The following is a 25,506-nucleotide window of genomic DNA, read 5'->3' on the forward strand; positions in this document are numbered from 1 at the left end:
TTTTTAGTTTGGGTAGAAGACATGTTGTATATGTGTTTTGGAACTTTGTCATTGCCATCTTACTTGTCTTGATCAACTCTTGCATGCATATACAAACACCAAGAAATGAAACAAGTGGTGGGCAACATGAGGTCCTAGTTAACAAAAACAACAGATAACTACTCCAGATTGATGATGTCGACACGGACTTCGATGTGCATAGCATCCTTCTTGTCGATGTTTCTAAGAACGGAATCCGGCACTATGAACTGGAAGCAATCAGCAGGGTCGGGCAGCCTATCGGCGAGATCCATGCATTCTACATTGATCTCAGATTGCAGAGAATGGCTGCCCAGGAACTTATGACGATCAGGGTGGTATTGTACCCGTGAGTAGCTGAGCACACATCTTAGTCCTTCTGAGCGCAATTCTTGACCGATGAAGTGCACGGTGATGGAGTGGCCAAGCGGCTGCCGCATCACGTTCAGGAGTAACAGGTACCGACTGCTGCTGCTGGTAGTGGTGAAATGATCATCGTCATCCTCATCGTCCTCAACGAGGATGAAGTTGAATCCATCGTAGAGGGGAATGCTGCATGTCTCAAAGGCTCTGATCTCGGTGGTGGAAGGCCATCCATGTGCGCCGGTGAAGTGGTCCAGGAGCGCCTCTGTAGAACCAAGGAAGCTGCAGTCCTTGCCCGGGCAGCGGCGTGGTGCATGTGGACACGTCTGGCAGTGGACATGCTGATCGTAGTAAGCTGGCCTGGCACCACAGCCATGGGCTGCATTCGGGCACGGGACACAGATGGACTCCACCAGGCGCTCCATGGCGTGGCACCTGTGGTAGTTATGCGTGGCAATGCCGCAAACATGGCACCTGCCCTTTGGCGCAAGCTTGTCACGGCACGGCGAGCACACCACATGGCCCTCGTCACACTGCACAGGCACATGTCACCAGCATGTGAAGATGGAATTATCCATGAATCAATCAATAACATACTGTTCTATGCTCAAAGATAAAAATCAGAGGTAACCGAGAACTTCCAAAAAGAACAGTCAGAAAAATCATTTTTTTAGCCAGAACATGTTATGCTCAGTGATTTGTTGCAATGAGCTATATCTCAAAATGGCTTTAAATAGATGTAAAAATGCAGATAGAAATTGCTTGCAATGTCTATGCTTGAGACAATCAGTTTTCAACTAAATTCCAAGCTATGGAAACTTTCACTACCATGTCCTCAATTCTTAGGATTTATTCGTAATAATATGAGCCTTTTTTTATGCAACAATTGCTCCGTAAGATAAAAGAAGGGTAATGAATGAAGCATAGTACCGTTACATTGAAATCTGGGACAGCTCTAGATTATTTCACTTATCACTTGGATAGAGGGTGTTTTGCGAAATGGGATCTCAAATGCAAGACAGACAAACTGACCCCACATCTCATTAAGGCATAGAGCTAAATAAATCCTGAATTATGACTCTAATTAGTGGGAAATCATGAAACCTTCCTTCTGTTCACATGCTGCTAATAGCCTAGTATACAATTTCAGTGGAGAGGTGGAGGCACAGATAATGGAGGAAAACCTGATGAGGACAGTAAGAAAATGGACTGTTCTTGGTTGAAAGTTTGGGACCAAATACCAAAGGAAAACAAAGAGCAAATTGGATCTACAGCCTACTAAATAATATGTTTCAGAGCCCCATCCCAGTGCTTCTACTCTGATTGCCATATTAAGCGGGTTCTTTTGAAACACATAACACTCACTAGAAATCAATTACTTGACGCAGCTGCCACTGGGATAGTAAATGCAGTTTGTGTGACAAGGCTGAATCTGCAGACCATCTTTCTGTTTGAGGAAGATTCTATTTCCTGGCCGTGCTGCTGTAGCCAGTCAAGGATGGATGTGTTTATATCAATTGGGGCTGATAAAACAACCTCCTTGTATTTTCGGTATCAGGTTTATAGTGCAGGGTCATGGAGTTGTAATTAGGGCAGAATTTGTGGGATGACAGTAATCTGGGAGTAATGGAAACAGTGTAAAAACACATTTAAAAAAAATCATGTACTTTGAGCATGGAGTTTCTTTGTCTGTGGCAAATTATTTTCAATCATGGGTCTTGCTGTACAAATGACAAAATTGAAGTTATGCAATTTGTAGGTATAGAAGTGACGCTTTGGCTTTGCCGGAAATGAGGGCATCCATGAGCCAAGAATACTAATTTTATAATGTCACCAGTATGCAGTCGATGTACAGACAGAGAGCTCATGTCCCATGGTTTCAGTTGGTGGACACGAGGAATCGCTAGAAATCAGGTTGCTTAAAACTCATAATATAGCTATGTATACTGACTGGTTGCAGTTGCAGGACTTGTGGTTCCACAAACGAAATGCTGCTAATTTGTACGGTATGGATCATCGGCGGCTACGTGTAGGGTTTAGAGTTTACCTGGAAGATGGGGGGCTTGAGCGGGAGGAAGCACACGCCGCAGTCGAGGGCGTCGGTGTCCTCCACCGTCGCGTCCCCCGCCGCCGCCGCTGCCGCTGCCGCAGCTCTCCCCGGCCGCTCCCGCGACGCCGGCGTTGCCGCATCGGGGGAGCCGGATCCCTTGCTCTTCTTGCGGACGCCAGGGGTTGCCCGAGTCGTAGTTGCTCTCTTCCCCGCAGTTTCATGGACCTTCCACCGCCGCTCCTCTCCTGCCTTAAAAGATTCGCCGGCGCGAAGCCTCACCATGGCTCGTCGACTGTTCTGTTCGGCCCTCCGTGCTCCAGTGCCAAGCAGCCAAACAGGGGAAGTGCCGAGAACGAGAACACCACTCTCTCTCTCTCTCTCTCTCTCTCTCTCTCTCTCTCTCTCGCACTGTACGCCTCTTTTCAATTTTGCATGGAACAGGCTCTTTTGTACAAATTGAGGTAGTATTAAATTCCTCCGCGGTGTCGTACAGCATCAGTAGTCCAGTACAGAATCACCATTCATTTAGCAAGTAGAGTCTTCTTCAGAAAAGGAAAAAAAATAGTATTGGTACAACAATTCAAAAGGGGGAAATTGGGACAATTGGAGGCTTATTCCAGGTACAAGAATAGGCATATGTAAGCACAAAGCTTATCAGTAATCCAGTAGGACTAACAAGATCCCTTGTTCTACAATGTCTCCAGTCCTGACAAACCTGAGAGCATAAGGGTCTCACAACTTCATCTGCTAGCACTAACACAAGCCGTTCAACAAATGACCACAGCATATAAACTACAGTAGTTATATAAGCCTCTGCTTATCATCGGCTCTAAGCTATCTGCCTTCGGTGTCGTAGGTGCCAAAATGGGGATTGCGCAGATTAATTGCAGATCGAAGTGGAACTCCTCATCTGTGACTATGATAATTGCAGAGCAGTCCTCCATGGACCATGGCCGTGTGTATATTCAGGTGCCAAGAGTGCTTGTTTCCGTTCAGGCAGGTAGCCGCAATTTATTCAGCAGAGTGGACAGCCCTGGAAAAAGCTCATAGCTTTCAACCATGGGATATGAGGCCACTGACATCAATGCTGCTACCGCCTGCATGAGTTGCTCCTAGACTTTGCTTCTTCTATAGTCTGATTTACGTATTGGTGCAACTTCACAGCTTGAGGGCCTGGTCTCACAATGTTCACGTTGCCCCACTGGGAACATGGATCACTGAACCACCTCTTCGTCCCTGAGCACCAGGCACCAGGAACAGGTCCACGGCTCCAACGCTTGAGTATATTGCCGTCGATCTGGTCCAGCAGAGGATCGTTCTCCCGAAACGGCCTTGCAAAAGGCGCCCCACTATCCACCATCTGACCGTAGTGTTCCCGGCTCAGAAAAGGGGCCTCTGTCTGAGCTGGATCATCCCGCTGCATAAACCTCAAGTCGTTGTTCACAGTGAAATTGCGGAACTCCAGTGAGTTGCAGATGACTGAGTGGAAATATCCTTCCTGGGGTTGTATTATGTTGTTGAAGTACATGAGAAGAATCCGAGGGAGATTCTCCCAAGCAAGAACGCAGTACTCTATAAACCGCCGGTTTAAAATGACCCATGGAGAACCTATTCAGGAGGAGATGTATGGGTAAGGAAATAATTCAGACCAATGGAAACGAACCAAGCGCAGAGAGCAAGAAATGCCTGTGAAGAACTTGAAAGCCTCAGGAGCTGGTCGTTTCTGTGTTGCTCGAAAGAAGTTGGTTCTCCCTGACAAGTAAATTCCAGCATCGACTATAATTTGTTGCACTTTCTCAGGTCTGCGCAGAAACTTTTATCAGTAACAATGCAAAACAGCTAATATAATTTGCAAGGTCAGATGGCCCATACTCTTTTGATCCAATGTTACTGGTGTGGTAAATGAAGTTAAGGTCCCTTGGAACAGAGGATAGGGCATGAATCAGGTCTGCAACAGGGAGAAAACATAAAGATTTGTCATTATCAATTAATAAAGATAATCACATGTGCATGACTAGCTGGAATAATTAATGAAGCACCTCAAGCTGATATATCTGTTAAAGACAGGTTTTTATGTGGAGAACCAGAATAAGCATGATTGTGTTCTAGCATTCAAGAGGGATGTATAACACAATTTGTAATTATGAACATCATTTGACATAGGCCCTACAGCAGACCTATACATTTGATTGTGCGCTCTAACAGATAAGTATAGCAGCAGTGCCAGTTCTGGCATGTGCATTACTATTCAATGAATAAGGGGAGCCTCCTACTATTAATTTTTATACTGACAGTTCAACTTGTTATGCAAAATAAGACTGGCATTGTGCCCAATAGGCAATTGGAACTATACGAAATGTGCATGGTTGACTGATAGTCCAGCTCTTCCGAGTTATAAACATTTGCTATTTGCTACAGCCAGCACAAGCACAACTTACATTTCTATTCAATGTCCTAGCTAGAAGACTACTTGTACTTGCAATGTCCATATAATAATGGAAGAAGACTACCCCAAATGTGCCTTGGCAGGATCACTATTCTTTGTAACCTAGATTGGACCAACTAATCCAATGAATTAGAAACCCCCCATGCGCCTCATTCCATGACCATAAAGTGAAATTTGCGCAGGAAAGAGATCTTTTTTCCTGATCTAGAGATGCACAGATGCCAGTGTTGAGCTGTTGGCCTACCGTCCTGGGTGACGAGGGGATAGTCAGCGGCGTTGAGGGTGACGAACCAGTCCCAGTCAGGGTGTAGCCGGAGCAGCACGGCCGCAGCGCGGAGCGTGCCAGCGAGCCCGGAGGAGCCCACGGGCGTCCCCGCGGTGGGGTTGCCGACAACAGCAACGTTCTCGAACGCTCCAACCGCGGGCGCGGCGGCGAAGACCCCGGCGGCTAGGCTCCGGCGCTCGTCGTCGGGCGCGTCGGCAGAGAGGTGGAGCACGTACCGGTTGCGCGGGTGGTAGACCGCGAGGAGGAGCCTGAGGAGCCGCCGCCCGTCGCCGCGCGCGCCGATGAGGAGGTAGGCGAGGCAGGGCGGCGCGTCGGGCCCTCGCCGGACGGTGGAAACGGCGGCGGCGGAGGCGGACGGGGCGACGCCCGGGAGCCGGAGGCGCGGAGCGGAGAGGAAGAGGAGGATGAGGGAGATGAGGAAGGAGACGGCAGCCAGCGCGAGGAAGAGGACCCGCCACCACCGCTCGCCGGGCAACCAGCCTCCGCCGCCCGCGCCCCCTTTCGCACCCCCCATCCCCGTGCCCATTCAGACGTATTGCTCAGAAGCCGGAGCAGATGAGGGAGACGAACGAGGCGTAGGATCACGTGCGCTTCAGGAGGAGGCTATGGTGTGGCGGCGCAGCGCGGACCGGATCGCCGGCGGTAAGTCGCCGGAGGGTTAGAAGCGGCGGCGCGACGTGGAGGACGGAGCATCGCAATTTTGTCTTGGTTCGAGCGAGTGGGCGGAGTTCTCGGGGACCGCGTGGAAATTGGGCCATGGGCTCACATCTTGCTCGGGCCTACTTTCGGACCCAGTAAAAGCCCAGGCGCAGGAGGTACATTCTTCATGAATACAGATGGGCTGGTCGGGCCAGCATCGTCAGCGCGCTATATGTTCATTTTGGGCAGCGCCAAACCGCCCACGCATCATGTACTCTAAATAAAAGCCCAATCCTAAAAAACTAAAAGCTCGGCATTCCTTAATAAAAATAAAAAATAAAAGGCAGCATGGTGGCATATTTCAAATAAAAAACTACGTATGCGTTCAATATAAAGATAAGTATCATTGCATATGCAAATAGGAAAATCCGGCATGGGTATGGTCGAAGCTATGAGCATTTTAAGCCTGGCCTGGCCCGGCCCGTGGGCCTGGCACGAGTCCGATGGGTTTTAGCCTGCCCATGCCATCTGTTGGGTCCGGCGTGGTCAGCGAAAACTCAGATCGAAAAAAATCGGACCGGCCCAAGTCCACACAAATAATTAATTTTATTTATTTTTCAACTAAAAAGAACGAGCAACTCGTGCTCGGCCCGATAACGCCCGCAGGCTGTTCTTGGGCACAAATTTTCGGCCTGAAATGAACTGGCCTTTTTGTCAGCCCAACCCGTAAAATGCTGTCTAGTCGAAGCGTGCAAAATCCACATTTTTTGTCATAGCATATGTAGCTTGTAGCCATTGGAGTGAACTTAAATACTGCTTGATCCGAAATTTGTAATATAGTTTACGGTACAAAATAGTATGGTATATCTTAAGATTGTGGGTGACGTTGTCTGTCACCAAAAGAGTAATACAACTAAAGCAAATACCAAAGGCACTAAAACTCGATCATAGTAGAACTATATAATAAGATGCTTTTTCACGCGAACTACAAAATAGGAATATATAAATTATAAAAGGCAACGGAAATCCAAATCCAAAAGAAAAACTAAAACATCCGGCACAACATACACTTAGCAAAAAAAAAAGCAAAGTTAAGGCAGCAAAAAGGGGAAAAGGACCACCTTATTATCATCACCTTAGCCCCCAAGATCTGCTTTCTTACCTTGCCGTCTCACCCATTTGACTTCTTGTCTTCTTGTGATGTGCAGTTGTGTGACACTACCTTCTCCAAAATTTACAAGCCAAACCAAACTAAAAGCATATTTTTCAAAAAAAACTTAAAGTTGCTGAAAGATGCTAGAAAGACCAACACACAAACCACAACATGCGTGCTGCACTAGCAAAGCAAAATAAAGCAACAATAGGTAGGGTGGGAGAGAACTTTGTTTGTTGTGTCACCCAGTTAGCTTTCTTCTATTGTATAATTATGTGGTACTATTTTCTCCTAAGTTTACAAGCCAAACAAAACTAAAAGCATATTTTCCGCTGGAAAACACCAAAAACTTAATGGTAGATGCTACAAAAACCAACACACAAACCACTACATACGTACTACATCTAGCAAAGCAAAAGAAAGTAACAAAAAGTACTGGGGAGAAAGGGGATAGATTTGCTTTTCGTCGTACCCATCTGGCTTCTTGTGTTGTGTAATTGTGTGACACTATCTTTTCCTAAGTTTACAAGAAAAACTAAACTAAAAGCATATTTTCCACCGAAAGAACTAAAAGATTCGTGATAGATGCTGCAAAAACCAACACACAAACTATAGCATATGTGCTGTATCTAGCAAAGCAAAACAAATAAACAAAAAAGTGTGAGGACAGCTTTGCTAGATGTCTCATCCCTAGCTTTGCTTGCTTGCCTTGCCTTGCCATCTCACCCTAATTTGTGATGTTGTGCACGACAAACCAAACTGAAAAGCATATATGTTTTCCAGCTAGAAATCTGAAATTCAAAGCAACCCATCTATAAATGCTAGGGAAATAATTTAATCCAGGCGCAGAACCTGACCCAACATAAAATCATCACCTTCTCTTCTCATCGCTTCCCCACCCCTTCCTTAAGCTTGCTGTCATAATTGTTGTTTTCTTTGCTTCATTGTGTTCTAGTGGAGCAAGTGGCAACCACGGCCACCACCATTGGTGCCGCTCTATTCGGACCTATGGAGGAAGAGAACCCCACCTCAATAGCAAAGGAGGAGGAGCCTCCCAAGAAAGCTGAGGTAGCTATGGCAACCACCACCGAAGCGGCCCGAGTCATGCCCTTGGAGGGTGAGAACCTGGCCCTGGTGGCGGAGGAGGCACCCAAGAAAATCGAGGCGATGATGACTAAGGGGGAGGGGGAGGAGGAGGAGCACAAGAAAGTCGTGGTGGGTGGGCAAGAGGAGGATGTGGGATTGAAGGGGAAAGGTGGGGGTTTTGGGAGTTTGGAGGCAGAGAATGATGAGGCACAGGGTGAAGGAGAGGATGATGGTGGCGAGGAGGAGGAGGAGGATGCTAAAGGCGAGAGCTCGGGTGTAGGGGAGGCCATAAAGGATGATGGCGGTAGGGAACCGGCAATTCATGACACAGAAGTTGTCGTCGATGTGTTGGAAGTGGCACCAGCACTGGAGTCCAAGTTGGAGAACAATGAATTCGGGGTGGATGACACTACTTTGGCTTCCCCCGATGTGCTGGAAGGTGTAGATAAAGGTAAATTGCAAGAGGCGTGGGAGGAGGAGGAAGTAGGTGCTGCGGTGGAAGCAAAGGTTGTGAATAAATTGGTAGATGATAGGAAGAAGAAGTCGGAACCAGAAGGTGATCAGGAAGAAGAGGTAGGTTACAAAGGTTGGGTTGGTGGTGAATTGGGTGAAGAGAAAGAGGTTGATCACTCCGCCGTTAGTGTTGAGGCAGTTGAAGATAAGGGAGCCCCTTTTGCAAAAGCTAATGGTGAATTGGGTTATGAGAAGGAAATAAATAATGATATAGTAGTTGTGGAAGGTGAAGAAAATCTAAAAGAATCAACAGAGAAGGATGGTGTTGAAGATGAGGTTGCAAAACTTGAGCCAACAAGCAAGGCAAGTACAGTGGTAAATCATCAATCTAGTTTTGTTTATAATGAAGTTGGTGCTACTAGGATTGCTAATAATTCAATTGATGCACCAATCCAGGTTGTGGATGATGGAAGCATAAAGGAGGTTCATCCAGCAAGTGAAGACTATGTGCTCAAGTACAGTCTTGCGAAGGAGCAGGATGTCGAAGGCCAAGCAATTGCAAGTGAAGTGGTAGAAGTTGTTAGTGCTGAGAAACCTTTAAAGGTTGAAAATATTGATGCTGGGGTAGAAGATATTAGTGTTGATGAGCCTACAAAGATTGAAAATGTTGCTATTATAGCAAAAGATGGTGATGTCGATAAGCCAATGGAGGTTGAAAATGTTGCTGCTTGTAGTGGTGACAGTATCTTGTCTCGAGAGTTGACACTAGAACCAAGCAAGGAGAACAATGATCCTAAGGAGTATCAATGTGCTACTAAAGTTGTTGATCATGAAGAGCAAGTTGATGATGATTGTATAACTGAGGCTATGTTAGTTGTGGCAAATGCCAAGAATGATGAGGTGAAGGGTTACAGAAGAAGGGATGATGGTGGGAAGATGGAAAAGGTGGAAGAGTATGCTAAAGGCGAGAGCTTAAGTGTGGTAGAGGCCGTGAAGGATGATGACAGCAGTGAACTAGTGGCACAACACACAGAACCTGGCGTCTCTGTGTTGCAACCGGCACCAGTACTAACAGTCCAGTCCAAGTCGGAGAATAGTGAACTGGGAAAGGATGATGCTTCTGTGGCTTCCCATGATACGTCGAAAGGTGAGGATAAAGGTGAATTGTGTGATGAGCAGGAGGAGAAAGTAGGTGTTACAATAGAAGCAAATGTTGCAAATAAATATGAAGATGATGCAAAGGCTGCAGTGGCTAAGTACGAGAAGCTGGAACAACAAGGTGAGAAAGGTAAGGAGGTAGGTTATGGAGGTGGGGATGGTGGCGAATTGGACAAGGAGAACAAGGCTAAGGTCTCCGTTGTTAGTGTTGAGATAGCTGCACCAGAGGATAACGTAGCCATTTTAGTTGAACCTAATAGTGAATTGGGTTATGAGAAGGAAGAAAACAATGATATAGTGGTTATGAGAGATGAAGAAGCCCCAAAAGAATTAATAGAGATGGATGTTAATTTTGAAGATAGGGCCACTAAGACTGAGCCAATGAGAGAGGCGAGTACAGCGGTAAGTCCTTAATATAATTTTATTGCTAATAATGTTGGTGTTACTAGGAGCGCTAACAATTCAATTGATGCACAAATCTAGGTTGTGCATGATGGAAGCATAGAGGAGGTGGATCCAGCAAGTGTAGACAATGTTCTCAAGGATAGTCCTGGGAAGGAGCAGAATGACGAAGGCCATGCAACTAGAAGTGAAGCAATGAAATATGTTGGTCTCGAGAACCCTTTAGAGGTTGAAAATTTTGATGCTGCGATAGAAGATATTAACGTCGAGAAGCCTACAGAGGTTGCAAATGTTGATGTTATAGTAGAAGGCGTCAATGTTGAGAAGCCAACAAAGGTTGACAATATTGTTGCTTCAAATGTTGATGGTATCTTGTCTCGAAAATTGGTACCAAAATCAAGCAAGGAGAATAATGACCCTGAGGAGGTTGAAAATGATATTGATGTTGTTGATCATGAAGTTCAGGTTGATGATGACGGCACATTTGAGGCTGTGACAAATGTGATAGAAGTCGAGAATGATGAGATGGAGGGTGATAAAGGAGGGGATGGTGGTGGGGAGCTGGAAGAGGCAATAGAGGATGCTGAAGATAGGGCCTTGGGTACGGCAGAGGCCATGAAGGATGATGGAAGAAGGGAACTAGTGGTGTGGGAAAAAGAAGTTGACTTCTCTATGACAAAATCGACACCAACGCTAATAGCAGAGCCCAAATCGGATAACGGTGAATTTGGGGAGGAGGAGGACACTATGGCTTCCCCCGATACACTAAAAGGTGAGGATAATGGTGAACCGAGGGAGGAGGAACTAGGTATGGTGGTGGAAGCAAAGGTTACTGAGGTCGTGGAGAAGCCAGATTTAGAAGGTGAGAAGAGTGAGAAGGTAGGTTATGGAGGTGGAAATGGTGGTAAATTGGGCAAGAAAAATGAGGTTGGGGTCCCTGTTGTTACTATTGTGGTAGCAGAACTAGAGGATTTGTTAGCCCCTTTTGCTGAAGCTAAATGTCCATTAGCTTTTGAGAAGGAAGAAAACAATGATATAGTGGCTTTAGGAGGTGATGAAGCCACGAAAGAATCAACAAAGAAGGATGTTGGTGTTGAAGATGATGCTGCCAAGCCTGAGCCAGCATGCAAGGCAACAATAGTTGTAAATTCTAAATTTAATTTTGTTGCTAATAATGTCAGTCCTACTAGGATTGTTAATAATTCAATTGATGCATCAATCCAGGTTGCACGTGCTGGAAGCGTAAATGAGGTTGATTCATCAAGTGTAGACAGTATGCTCGAGGGTAGTTCTGGGAAGGAGCAGAATATCGAAGACTTGGCAATAGCAACTGAAGCAGTGGAAGATGTTGGTGTCGAGAAGCCGTTAGAGGTTAAAAATATTGTTGTTGCGATAGAAGACATAGGTGTCGAGAAGGCTACAGAGAGTGAAAATATTGTTGTTGTAAAAGGTGCCGATGTCAAGCCTTACGCAGCAAGCAAAACGACTATAGCGGTAAGTTCTCAATATAATTTTGTTGCCATTAATATTGGTCCTACTAAGAATGCTAACAATTAAATCGATGCATCAATCAAGGTTGTGCATGATGGAAGCGTAAAGGAGGTTGATCTAGCAAATGATAGTGTGCTCGAGGATAGCCCTAAGAAGGAGCAGAATGTCGAAGGCCTTGCAACTTTAAGTGAAGCAGTGGAAGATGTTGGTCTCGAGAAGGATTTAGAGGTTGAAAATATTGCTGGTACGATAGAAGATATTAGTGTGGAGAAGTCTACAAATATTGAAAATGTTGTTGCTGTAGAAGGTGATGATGTCAAGCCTGAGCCAGTGAGCAACGCAAGTATAGTGGTAATTTCTAAATCTAATTTTATTGCTAGTAATGTTCATCCTACTAAGAATTCTAACAATTCAATTGATGCACCAATCCAGATTATGAATGATGGAAGCGAGGTTGATCTAGCAAGTGAAGACAATGTGCTCAAGGATAGCCCTAGGAAGAAGCAAAATGCCGAAGGACTGGTAACTACAAGTGAAGCGGTGGAAGATGTTAGTATCAAGAAATATTTAGAGGTTGAAAATATTGCTACTGCAGTAGAAGACATTGGTGTTGACAAGCCTACAGAGATTGAAGATGTTGTTGCTTTAGAAGTCGTTGATGTCAAACCTGCTAAGCCAACAAGTGAGGTGGGAATTGTGGTAATCCTAGTTTTGTTGTTGATAATGTTGATCCTACTAGGAATGCTAACAATTCAATTGATGCACCAATCTAGGTTGTGCACGATGGAAGCATAAAGGAGGTTAATCTAGCTAGTGTAGGCATTGTGCTCGAGGATAGTCCTTGGAATGAGCGGAATACCGAAGTTCTGACAATTACAAGTGAAGTGATGGAAGATGTGGGTGTTGAGAAGCCTTTAGAAGTTGAAAATGATGTTGTAGCAGTTGAAGACATTGGTGTCGAGAAGCCTATAGAGATTGAAAATGTTGCTGCTATAGAACGCAACAATTTCAAGCTTGAGCCTGCGAGCGAGGCAAGTATAGTGTTAAGTCTCAATCTAATTTTATTGTTAGTAATGTTAGTCCTACTAAGAACATTAACATTTCAATTGATGCACCATTCCAGGTTGTGCACGATGGAAGCGTAAAGGAGGTTGATCCAGCTAGTGCAAATAGAGTGCTCGAGGATAGTCCTTGGAAGAAGCAGAATGATGAAGGCCTCGTAACTACAAGTGAAGTGGCGGAAGATGTTGGTGTCGAGAAACCTTTAGAGCTTGAAAATATTGCTATTGACGTAGAAGACATTGGTGTGAACAAGTCTATAGAGATTGAAAATATTGTGGCTGTAGAAGATGTCGATGTAAATCCTGAGCCAGCAAGAGAGGCAAGTATAGTGGTAAGTCCTCAATCTGTTTTTTTGCTAGTAATGTTGTCTTACTAAGAATGATAACAATACGTTGATGCACCATTCCAGGTTGTGTATGGTGGAAGCGTAAAGGAGGTTCATCTAGCTAGTGGAGACAGTGTGCTCAAGGATAGTCCTTGGAAGGAGCAGGATGCCGAAGGACTGGCAAGTACAAGTGAAGTGGTGGAAGTCTTTGGTGATGAGAAGCCTTTAGAGGTTGAAAATATTGCTGCTACCATAGAAGACATAGGTGTTGTGAAGCTTGAGCCAACGAGCGAAGCAAGTATAGTGGTAAGTCCTCAATCATTTTTTTCTAGTAAAGTTGGTCCTACAAAGAATGATAACAATTCAGTTGATGCACCATTCTAGATTGTGCATGATGGAAGCATAAAGGAGGTTGATCTAGCTAGTGAAGACAGTGTGCTCAATGATAGTCCTTGGAAGGAGCAAGATGCCGAAGGATTGGCAAGTGCAAGTGAAGTGGTGGAAGACTTTGGTGTTGACAAGCCTTTAGAGGTGGAAAATATTGCTGCTACCGTAGAAGACATAGGTGTTGTGAAGCCTACAAAGATTAAAAATATTGTTCCTATAGAAGGCGTCAACATCAAGTCTGAATCAGCGAGTGAGGCGAGTATAGTGGTAAGTCTTAAATCTATGTTTTTGTAGTAATGTTGGTCCTACTAAGAATGATAACAATTCAGCTAATGCACTATTCCAGATTATGCATGATGGAAGCGTAAAGGAGGTTGATCCAGCTAGTGGAGATAATGTGCTCAAGTATAGTCCTTGGAAGGAGCAGGATGCTCAAGGACTGGCAAGTGCAAGTGAAGCGTTAGAAAACTTTGGTGTTGAGAAGCATTTAGAGGTTAAAAATATTACTGCTGCCGTAGAAGGCATAGGTGTTGTGAACCCTACAGAGATTGAAAATATTGTTCCTATAGAAGGCGTCGATGTCAAGTTTGTATCAATGAGTGAGGTGAGTATAGTGGTAAGTACTCAATCTAATTTTGTTTCTAATAATATTGGTTTTACTAGGAATGCTAACAACTCAATTGATGCACCAATATAGGCTGTGCATGATGGAAGCGTAAAGGAGGTTTATCCAGCTAGTGTAGATAGAGTGATCGAGGATAGTCCCTGGAAGGAGCAGGATGCTGAAGGACTGGCAAGTGCAAGTGAAGCGGTGGAAGATTTGGGTGTCAATAAGCCTTTAGAGGTTGAAACTATTGCTGCTGCCGTAGGATACATTGGTGTTGTGAAGCCTACAGAGATTGAAAATGTTATTCCTATAGAAGGCATCAATGTCAAGCCTGAATCAGTGAGTGAGGAAACTATAGTGGTAAGTTCTCAATCTAATTTGCTAATAATAATGTTGGTTCTACTAGAAATGCTTAAAATTCAATTGATGCACCAATCTAGATTGTGCATGATGGAAGCGTAAAGGAGATTGATCCAGCTAGTGTAAATAGAGTGCTCGAGGATAGTCCTTGGAAGGAGCATAGTGCTGAAGGTTTGGTAATTGCAAGTGAAGTGGTGGAGGATGTTGGTGTTGAGAAGCCTTTAGAGGTCGAAAATATTGCTACTGTCGAAGAAGATATTGGTGTGGAGAAGTCTATAGAGATCGAAAATGTTGAGGTTGTAGAAGGCGTCGATGTCAAGCCTGAGCCAGCCAGCGAGCTAAGAATAGTGGTAAGTCTTAAATCTTTTTTTTGCTAGTAATGTTGGTCCTACTAAGAATGATAACAATTCAGCTGATGCACCATTCTAGATTGTACATGATGGAAGCGTAAAGGAGGTTGATCCAGCTAGCAGAGACAATATGATCAAGGGTAGTCCTTGGAAGGAGCAAGATGTCGAAGGACTGGTAAGTGCAAGTGAAGCGGTGGAAGACTTTGGTGTTGAGAAGCCTTTAGAGATTGAAAACATTGTTGCTACCGTAGAAGACATAGGTGTTGTGAAGCCTACAGAGATTGAAAATGTTGTTCCAATAGAAGGCGTCGATGTCAAGCCTGAATCAGTGAGTGATGTGAGTATAGTGGTAAGTTCTCAATCTAATTGTGTTGCTAATAATGTTGGTTCTAATAGGAGTGATAAAAACTAAATTGATGCACCAATCTAGGTTGTGCATGATGGAAGCGTAAAGGAGGTTTATCCAGCTAGTGTAGATAGAGTGCTCGAGGATTGTCCTTGGAAGGAGCAGAATGCTGAAGGTATGGTAACTGCAAGTGAAGTGGTGGAAGACATTGGTGTCAAGAAGCCTTTAGAGGTCGAAAATATTGCTGTTGTCATTGAAGACATTAGTGTGGAGAAGTTTATAGAGATTGAAAATGTTGTGGCTATAGAAGGTGTCGATGTCAAGCCTGAGCTAGCGAGCGAGCCGAGTATAGTGGTAAGTCTTAAATCTATTTTTTTACTAGTAATGTTGGTCCTACTAAGAATGATAACAGTTCAGTTGATGCACCTTTCTAGATTGTGCATCATGGAAGCGTAAAGGAGGTTGATCCATCTAGTGGAGGCAGTGTGCTTGAGGATAGTCCTTGGAAGGAGCAGAATGCCGGAGGACTAGAAAATTCAAGTGAAGCGCTGGAAGAATTTGGTGCCGAGAAGCCTTTAGAGGTTGAAAATATTGCTGATGTCGTAGAAGACATTGGTGTTGTGAAGCCTACAGAGATTGAAGATGTTGTTCTTGTAGAAGGCATCGATGTCAAGCCTGAATCAGTGAGTGAGGTGAGTATAATAGTAAGTTCTCAATCTAATTTTGCTTCTAATAATGTTGGTTCTACTAGGAATCCTAACAATTCAATCAATGCATCAATCTAGGTTGTGCATGATGGAAGCGTAAAGGAATTTGATCCAGTAAGTACAGATAGTGTGCTCGAGGATAGTCATGGGAAGGAGCAGAATGCCGAAGGCTTGGCAACTATAAGTGAAGCGGTGGAGGATGATGGTGATGATAATGGGGACAAGGGGTTTGATTATGCTACCTTGGCACCCACTGGTGGACCCTCATATGGGAATATCATATTTTCTTCCCAAGATGGTTCTGGAATACTCAATATGGACCGGGCAGGTGGTCTAGGATCATCAAGCCCTTCTTTGAGGCCAACTGCACCTCATCAACCTGCCGGATCAAACCTATTCATCACCTCAGAGCTAGCACTTACCGATGACCCTACTGAAGAGATGATCGAGGAAGAGAAGAAGTTGCATGACAAGGTTGAGTTGATCCGGGTAAAGTTTCTGCGTCTGGTTTATAGATTAGGAGCTACCCTTGAAGAAATGGTAGTGGCACAAGTATTGTACCGTCTTAGCCTTGTTGAGGGCATCATTCATGGAAGGCAAACAAACCAAGCTTTCAGCCTTGACTATACGTGGAAGAAGGCCTTGATTCTTGAAGCAGAGAGGAAAGAGGATCTGAACTTCTCATGCAACATTCTTATTCTTGGAAAGACTGGAGTTGGAAAAAGTGCAACTATCAACTCTATATTTGGTGAAGAGAAGTTGAAAACTGATGCCTTTAGCTTAGCAACTACCAGTATGCGAGAAATTGTTGGTGATGTGCATGGTGTCAAGATTAGAATTATTGATACACCAGGTCTTCGACCCAGCGTGATGGACCAAGGATCAAACAGAAAGATACTTGTTGCTGTCAAGAAATATATCAAGAAGTGCCCCCCAGATATTGTCCTATATGTGGATCGTCTAGATTGTTTGAGCCGTGATCTTAGTGATTTGCCTCTTCTAAAAACCATTACTGCTATTCTTGGGTCATCCATATGGTTCGACGCCATTGTTGCTCTCACACATGCTGCTTCTACTCCTGAAGGTCTCAATGGCGCACCCATGACATACGATGTCATAATGGCTCAGAGTTCCCACATTATCCAGCAATCGATCAGGCAGGCTGCAGGAGATATGCGTTTGATGAACCCAGTAGCCCTTGTCGAGAACCATCCTTCTTGCAGGAGAAACAGTGAGGGTCAGAAAGTGCTTCCAAATGGCCAAAGCTGGAGGCATCAGATGCTGCTCCTGTTCTACTCCTCAAAAATATTATCTGAAGCCAACTCACTCTTGAAGCTTCATGATCCTAATCAAGAAAATCATTTTGGGTTCCATTTCAGCTCCCTGGCTCTTCACTTCCTGTTGTGCTCCCTCTTGCAGTCAAGATCCCACCCTAAACTTTTGGTTGAGCACGGTGGCAATGAAGGTAATTTTGATATTGAATTGGATGACTATTCTGATGTAGAACAAGCTGATGATGAAGAAGAATATGATCAGCTTCCACCCTTTCCTGACATGGTACTTCCTCCTTCATTTGATTGTGACAATCCCACATACCGGTACCGCTTCCTGGAGCCAACTTCAACTGTCCAGGCAAGGCCTGTTTTAGATGCACACGGGTGGGATCATGATTGTGGTTATGATGCAATAAGCGTGGAAGAGACACTTGCTATCCTTAACAGGTTCCCAGCAAATGTAGCAGTTCAGGTCACCAAGAACAAGAAGGAATTCAGCATCCACCTGGACTCTTCAATCGCAGCAAAGCATGGGGAGAATGCATCATCACTTGCTGGTTTTGACATCCAGACTGTTGGGCGACAGCTTGCGTATATTCTCCGTGGTGAGTCCAAAATAAAGAATATCAAGAAGAACAGGACCACCGGAGGATTCTTAGTGACTTTCCTGGGTGACACTATGGCAACTGGACTGAAGGTTGAGGACCAGCTCTATCTTGGGAAGAGGTTGTCACTTGTTGCTAAAACTGGTGCTATGCGAGTCCAAGGGGACACTGCATATGGAGCTAACTTGGAGGCACGCCTGAAGGACAAAGAATGTCCTATTGGCCAGTCTCTGTCAACCCTGGGTCTTTCCTTGATGAAGTTGCGTCAGGACCTAGCTCTGGGTGCTAACTTGCAGTCCCAATTCTCCATCGGGATGGGTTCAAAAATGGCGCTTCACCTCGGGCTGAACAACAAGCTGAGCGGGCAGATCACTGTCAAGACAAGCACCTCAGAGCAGGTTCAAATCGCGCTTTTGGGTCTCATGCCAGTTGCAGCCTCCATCTACAAGAGCTTCCGGCCAAGCAAACCATAATTTGCTTATTAGCTCCGCGGGAAGATCGGAAACATTTCCGTTTAAAAAAAAAGCTCCGCAGGAAGAGGATCAGTCTAATTACTTAATTCCATCGTTGTGTCTTTTTCTCTTGCTTTCCATCTGAACCATTTCAGTCCCTGTTTGTACCCCTGTATATTGTTCCTATCATAACTTTGCCTGAAGATGGTTGTGAGATTTATGTGGGATGATAAACTGAATAATGTCGTGGGATCTATGATCCTTGTGGTTATTAATCCATTACCATATTGTTAAGTCTATCTTTATATTCTATTAGTACCGCTTTGCTACTTAAGTCACTGTGGTTACTGTTGGTACTTGCTAGCTTCTAGCATCTGGCTGCTAGCTAGTGTCTATGATCTTTGTGGTTATCAATCTATTCTATTGTGGTTGAGATTCAAATTGTTTATGCTTAGATTGTTGAAGGAGCACATGTTTTCTGCATATGCATCATATGGAAGGCCAGGGGTGTATGTTTCTACACATGTATCAATAGTTGAAGTGCGTAATTTTGCATCTGATTTTAAATGCCATTCAAGAGAGGCATCGTGGGCTTGTGCAAAAAAACTGAGAATCCTATCAGCCTAATGCTAAACTTGTAAACGGTAAGCTAGGATAATAGAGGCATTGTTGCATTTGGTCACCGGCAATCCACTGGGGGGTTACCCAAGTGGTAGATTTGTAGGTGGGGGAGCTCGTAAGACCAAGAACTCAAATGGTAACACAGAGATGGAAGGTTTAGACAGGTTCAAACCTCCGGAGAGTAATACCCTACGTCCTGTGTTCTGGTGGGTTGTATTGCTGATCGCAGATGCAAAGAGTTAACGTGAGGTGGGATGAGTTATCCTCGGGGACACCCCTGGCCGCCTTATATAGGCTAACGATTTATGGTTACAATCGGATAGGATCTAATCCAAGTCGGTTGTTATATGGAAAATAACTAAGAGTCAGTTTACAATAAGTCTCCCGTGATATCCGGGCTGAATTGATTCGTCCGGCCTCCTAGCTTGTACTCCACGCGTCTTCGTGTCTTGGCCCGCACGGCATGGTCGGGTGGGCCCACTTGTTAGGGCCGACCAGTGTCCTGGTCGGTAGGGACCTGTGGGTACCCTTATCCCTCAAGCCCCCGAGCGATGTGGAGTCGAACAGGATGCTAACGGATGCGCAACGAAGCTTGTAATGTACTCGGCTGAAGGTGTGGTGTCGTCTTATTGATGGAGAGGCTGTGCAGTGCCCAAAAAGGAAGAAAAATTGAGCTTCCACACACGTATGACCAAATGCGCATAGTTAAGCGACTGCTGAGCTCCGGGATGTCTGACATCACGTAGATCGAAGGGAAGCACATGGAGGGCGTCGCAAGACGCACTCCATATGGAGTAGCCCCCGAGCATTGAAGCAATTAAACTAATTGGCCCAATGGTCAATAATTTGATGTATTATTCCATCATAAAAGGGATACAAATATAGCGCTCAACCCCAGAGCGTGAGGACTAGCGAAGTTGCAGAGGCACGCCAACCTGAAATAGCTGCCCAGCCCCCGAGCGCGAGGATTGGCGGAGCCGTGGAGGCATGCTGACCTGGAGTAAGCACCCAGCCCCCAAGCGCGAGGACTGGCAGAGCCACGGAGGCACGCCGTGAGACTTAACGAAAAACCCGCGGGTTCCGTCCATCGCTTGTGCCGTAATAGGGGACCTGTGGATTCCATCGCTAGGTTTACTCCGTCAATGCTTTCAAAAGCTGAAGAGGCGTGGTTTCCTTTTCACTTCCACTCCACTCGCCCCCAAGCGCCACCGTCGCCAATGCCATCTCCGCCGCGCCTAAGAGCCCTAGGTCACGCCGCCATGTCCGCAAGCTGCATCCACCTCTCCTCTGCCCAAAGGCTATAGTCACTGCCACCGCGCCGCCATTCTCCGCCGCATGCGAACCAATAGGCCCACCTTCATCAGATTTGTGTCCCGAGGAGTAGAAACCAAAGAAATGGAGGCGGAGCAGGCACTAGATCCATCCATGTACTGGGTGAAATCCGTGATGACTGAGGAGAGGATCCAAGCCCTCGTCGACCGCGTCCTGCTTAGTCCCAAGTCCCTCCTGGAATGGAAGGCGACCGCGGGCAAGAAGTTCCCCATCGAGGACAAGACTGAAGCTGTCGTCTTTGCAAAGTTCTTCTAGCGGGGATTCGAGATCCCGACGGGGGATTTCTTCCGTGGGTTGCTAGAGTACTATAAGATTGAATTAGTGCATCTCAACCCTAACTCCATTTTGGACATCACAATTCTTATCCACATTTGCAAAGATTTCCTCATCATTCCTCCCCATTTCAATCTGTAGAGATATTTCTACCAACTAAAAATTGTGTTAGCCAAGGGGAAGCCAAGATTGATCGGTGGTTGTGGATTTTCGGTGCAGCCAAAGAGGGTCCTGGAGTATTTTGATCTGAAACTCAAGGATTCAAACAAGGGGTGGCATAAGGAATGGTTTCTTATCACCAATCAGAAGCCCGAGCTACAGTCCCGCCTTGGGTATGCACCCGTGACAATGCCGGAATGGTCAAACCAGCCAACCTCCGCGGAAATGGTCCAGGTGAAGTAGCTATTAAAGGAGATTGCCAACCTAAAAGGTCATGGGCTCACAACCGGAGCTGTGAGCATCAACTTTCGCTAGAGGCTGACACAGCCGATCAAGGACAGGGTCCACCCAGCGTATGAGTACTCGGGGCCGTTGGATCCGACCCGGGAGGCACAACAGAAGGTTACCCGGGAAAAGATTGCCAGCCGGGTGTGTAAGTTCTTCGGTGGCGTCATCAAGAACAAGCACTGCCCCAAGGTGTACTCCCTCGTGAGGCCGGCCGACCTGGTAAGATCTTGATTTCATCATTTGGCTTGATTGCTTTGCTTTTGCGTTTGTTTTTGCCTGATTCTATTTTACTCTTTAGAACTGAGAGTATGAGTTTTTCTGTTCAACGCCGTTTTCCGGAGAGGCCGAGCAGTAGCGAACCAAGATTCACTTGACCAGCGAGACCGACCAGCCGCTTGCCACCCTTGACTGGGAGTCGGACTCATCCTTTGACGACTCCAACGAGGACGTACCGGTCCAAGGCGGTGGGACGGAGGCTGGGGGCACGCCTCCTACTGCGCGGCGGACACACCAGACCAATCTCAAGGTGGTAGAGTCCAAGGCGCTAGAGGTGGAGAAGTCGGAGGCCGAGAAGAAGAAGCAGAAGAAGAGGGGTGCCACGAAGCCAAAGGCACCCGTCGTGGTGGCGGCATCCCCTGCGGAGATCTCGTCAGAGGTGCCAAGAGATGACTCTGAATCGCCTAGCCCGACCGCCAAGAAGAAGAAGGCCGAGCTCCTTGAGACAACCGCGGCTGACGCAAAGCGGCTCAAGGAGCGGCTAAAAATGGAGATCCGCGGGGGGAAGCAGAAGGAGCCGATCCTGCCGCCGCCAGCACCTACACCCAAAGTTCCGAGTGAAGAAGAGCATGTTGTGAGTATGATCATGGCATCGTACATTGTTGGAAGTTTGTTTGTATGTTGCTTAACTCTGTCCCTGTGCTGCGCCAACCGAGTAAGGAGGCTGTGATGGAGGATGAGTCGAGCCTACACGACGCTGGCGTCAGGACCCATGCAGAAGGTTGGACTCTTGAGGCAACCATAGGAGCTGCATCTACGACATTTGTCCATGCCAGGAGCAAGAGTGGCCTGGTGGTAGGACCTAAGGGGCCCGAACCAAGGTCTTTGCAGCGCTAGGATGTCGCCGAGGATGCCGTCATATCTGCGCCCAGGGCCGCAGATGCCAATGTCGAGGTGCAGATGGAGGAGACCCCAGGGAAGCGTCGATTGATGCGGAACGAACCGCCAGGAGAGCTACCTGTTGTATTAAAAAGAGGATGAAGGCCCAAACAGGCAAAATATGTACAGGTTTACAGTAGAGCTACAATTTATAAAAACAAAAAGCGAAAATCCCCCCACCCCTCACCAAGGAGGGGGTTACCAAGTAACCAACACTAGGAGCGGTGTAGCAGGTTTGCTAGGTGCTTCGCCTCGGCTATCATCCACATGGACGCTTCGTCTTTAATAAGCTGCATAACCTATTGCATTGTAGATTCTTTGTGGTCAAAGATCCTAGCATTGCGCTCCTTCCAGATTTCCCAGCACACTAGGATGATGAGGGATTTAAGGCCGCACCGATCCGTGCACCCCGCAGTAGCCAGCACCGACAATTACTGATGGACTGAGTTCCTCTGCAGCCAATTATCTAGAAGCAAATCGCTTGTGGCTATCCAATTGGCAATGTCACCCCAAATCCGCTTGGTGAATCAGCAGTCGGTGCAAAGGTGGGCGGCAGTTTCAGGTGCTCTTCTGCATGAGAGGCAGTTTCCAGAATTAGCCCATCCGCGAGCTTACAGTCTATCGGATGTCCAAACCCCGTTTTGGAGCAGCAGGCATGCAAAGAATTTTTATTTTGGAGGGGCTCGTAACTTTCAGATAATTGCTTAAAGTTTGTTTGTGCCGATCTGATAAATTGCGCCTGGTAAGTCGAGGTAGTTGTGTATTATCCTCGTTGAGAATGGTGGATTCAGTAACTACCTCAGTCTTTCATCAGATGCCAACACTGCAAGCGCCTTCACGTTCACGACCAAAACGGTTTGGTAGTTGTGTCAGAGAAGGCTTCACCTGAGCATCCAACGCTGTACGACCATAGCTTTCGACATGCAGGTTTCAGTTCTTCAGGTCAGCAATTCAGCGCCAGCCTTCGATTCTTTCTTTCTTCTCGCTGAGTATGTATATTCTACTAACCAGTAACCATAAAAAAGCATGCCTAAAAGAGCGCGCGTTCTTTCTTTCTTCTCGTATTTTATTCGCACAAATGAAAATGTTTACAAAACTTTTTATGACGCACGATCACTCTGATCGCCAAACATTCTACGAAAATAAAAAAAAATATCACGCGCCATAAAGTTCTCTTTTTCCGTCGAAAAAGAAATTCAGTTTCTGACGAACCACGAACCTTGGACTGCCCTCTCGAAGCTTCGGCGTTGTTTCCAACAAATACAACCCTGCATCCTCCAAAAAAATAAACGAAAACCCGCTGAAACGGAAAGCCCCAGCGGACGGCGTTTCACACCACCTCACCGCGTGAACACGCCCCCACGTCACGTCCCCACCGCCCCACCCACCGACCTCTGGGCCCCACGCGTCCCAGACCCCACCCGCAGCGACACGGACCCGCCCCTTCTAGAAGCCGCCACGTCACCATCTCCCTCCAACGCCCCAACGCGGTCGCCGGACGCCAGCCGCTGGATGCGAAACGCACGCCTCCATTAAGCTGCTTAGCGAGTAAGCAATTTAAAATTTTATTTAAAAATATAGTGGAAATTCCTTCAAACCGAACCGTCAATGGACTCGCCGCAAGTTTTACCTCCCTATAAAACCACCCTGATTCCCCACCCGACCTTTCCTCATCACGAGTCCGAAGAATCCCCTCGAGCACAGGAAGAAGAAAACCCAAACAAACCGAGCGAAAAATCCAACCTTTCCTTCGATTCAGCAGCTCTCGATTCCGCGGAGAACAGCCATGGCCTCCGAGTCCACCAACAACGACGCCCCGATCGCCAACAACAACCAGCCCACCGCGGTAAGAGATGGCCTGTTCTTGGATTTCCCCCCGATTCGCTTCGGTTTGTTGCGGTTCCTCGGGGTGCTGATTTGATTTCCGTGCGCGCAGGAGGAGGAGGTGAGGGTTGAGAAGGCGGCGACGACCCAGGAGGAGGAGGAGAGGCTGCGCTACCTCGAGTTCGTGCAGCAGGCGGCGGCGCAGGCGCTGGTGCTGGCGGCCGCGGCGTACGCGTACGCCAAGCAGGGCGCGGGGCCGCTCCGCCCCGGGGTCGACCACGTCGAGGGAACCGTCAAGGCCGTCGTCGGGCCCGTCTACGACCGCTTCCACGCCGTCCCGCTCGACCTCCTCAAGTTCCTCGACCGCAAGGTAAGGAGGAGGGCATTTCTTTGTTGTCTGTTTTAATTCATCTTGGTCAAATTTGATCGCCTGACGTGATTGGGAGCGAGAAATTGGTTGTTGAGTTTCATTCTGCGTGGTGTACTGGTGTGTGACCCCAAATTTGTAGGTTTCAGGATGAAATTTGTACAATTAACATGTTAGAACGTTTTGGATGCATGGTTTGCAGTTTCTTCAGAGACTTAGTTTCAGGGTGCTGGGGTTTAGTTAGTTCTTTAGAGGTGTGCATGATTGAATCAACCTAGCACAAGTTAAGTTATGGTTCCTGATAAAAGAATACGATGCAGAATCTAACAACCTTGCAGCTTGATACAATTGGCAGGCAGTTTTGCCCTCTGAATTAGACAACCTTTTTTATTTATTGATTTATTTGAATTAGACAACCTATAGAGTTGAATCAGACAATCCTGACTTCTGAGACTTCAATACCACAAACACCGAGACTATGGAATACCTTTTATGCATTGTACATGTGCAGATTCATGTGGTTCATGGTCATGAATGATAGCTATGCAATTTAGCCGTGATGCTGACTCACTTCATGGTTAAGGAAAATTAACATTTTTCAGTAATGCTATAAATTTGGTCACGGTGATCAGATATTATGTTGTGGTCAGTCTATTCACTATTCAGGAACTATATTTTTTTCAGTAGGAAAAATTTACGCCTGAAGTTGTTGCATTTTGTTTGAGACTACTAATGCAGTTGGCCCTTGCAGGTTGGTGAGTCTGTTGAGGAAATCGACCGCCGCGTCCCTCCAGTGGTGAAGGAAGCCCCCACCCTCGCCCGCTCTGCTGCCAAGGAGGTCCGCCAGGCCGGTCTGGTGGGCACAGCCACTGGCCTCGCCAAGTCTGCCATCGCTCGTGCTGAGCCCAAGGCCAGGGAGCTCTACACCCGCTACGAGCCCGTGGCAGAGCGCCGCGCCGCGGAGGCCTGGGTGGCCCTGAACCGCCTCCCACTGGTGCCCTCGGTGACCAGGGCGGTCCTCCCCACTGCTGCGCAGCTGTCGGCCAAGTACAACTCCGCGGTGCGCGACGGTGCCAAGCGCGGGAGCACCGTGGCCACCTACCTCCCGCTGGTGCCCACCGAGCGGCTCGCCCGGGTGTTCCCGTACCCCACGGCAGACACTGCCCCGGCGCCGGAGATGCAGCCCATCCCGTCGCAGTAGAAGATGAGAGTTGGACCACCTGCCTCGGAATTGCATCAACGATTATCAATCAAATATAGTAGCGTCAGTGGTGTAGTAAGGTACTTGATGAATCTTTTGTGTGTGATGAACTGATGACAAGGTGCAGTATGTGTGGTGGTGACTGTTTTGTTGGTTCACTATTGTGGTGATGCATCTTGTCTGAAGTCTACGGTATGTCGTGAACCGTGATGTGTATACTGGTGTCTACTGTTTACTGTTGTCAAGAAGAAATTATTCATGCTGTA

At 46.6% G+C, this 25,506-nt stretch overlaps 3 protein-coding genes across 3 annotated transcripts; 1 reads left to right on the forward strand and 2 right to left on the reverse strand.

Moving 5' to 3' along the window:
- Window positions 1-2,840, reverse strand: LOC117850048 (uncharacterized). The gene is made up of 2 exons (XM_034731826.2): window positions 2,429-2,840; window positions 1-914 (listed from the first exon to the last, which is right to left on the reverse strand). The coding sequence occupies exons 1-2, from the start codon at window positions 2,711-2,713 to the stop codon at window positions 159-161; spliced, it is 1,041 nt and encodes a 346-aa protein (XP_034587717.2). The 5' UTR covers window positions 2,714-2,840; the 3' UTR covers window positions 1-158.
- Window positions 2,841-2,930: 90 nt separating this feature from the next.
- Window positions 2,931-5,884, reverse strand: LOC117850047 (beta-glucuronosyltransferase GlcAT14A). Its single transcript, XM_034731825.2, has 4 exons — window positions 5,122-5,884; window positions 4,304-4,379; window positions 4,118-4,233; window positions 2,931-4,039 (listed from the first exon to the last, which is right to left on the reverse strand). Exons 1-4 carry the CDS (start codon window positions 5,687-5,689, stop codon window positions 3,522-3,524), a joined length of 1,278 nt encoding a protein of 425 aa, XP_034587716.1. The 5' UTR covers window positions 5,690-5,884; the 3' UTR covers window positions 2,931-3,521.
- Window positions 5,885-23,474: 17,590 nt separating this feature from the next.
- On the forward strand, window positions 23,475-25,506 carry LOC117850567 (REF/SRPP-like protein Os05g0151300/LOC_Os05g05940). Its single transcript, XM_034732422.2, has 3 exons — window positions 23,475-23,694; window positions 23,785-24,042; window positions 24,791-25,506. Exons 1-3 carry the CDS (start codon window positions 23,635-23,637, stop codon window positions 25,238-25,240), a joined length of 768 nt encoding a protein of 255 aa, XP_034588313.1. The 5' UTR covers window positions 23,475-23,634; the 3' UTR covers window positions 25,241-25,506.

The sequence above is a fragment of the Setaria viridis genome, chromosome 3, assembly GCF_005286985.2.
Source record: "Setaria viridis chromosome 3, Setaria_viridis_v4.0, whole genome shotgun sequence".
NCBI lineage: Eukaryota > Viridiplantae > Streptophyta > Magnoliopsida > Poales > Poaceae > Setaria > Setaria viridis.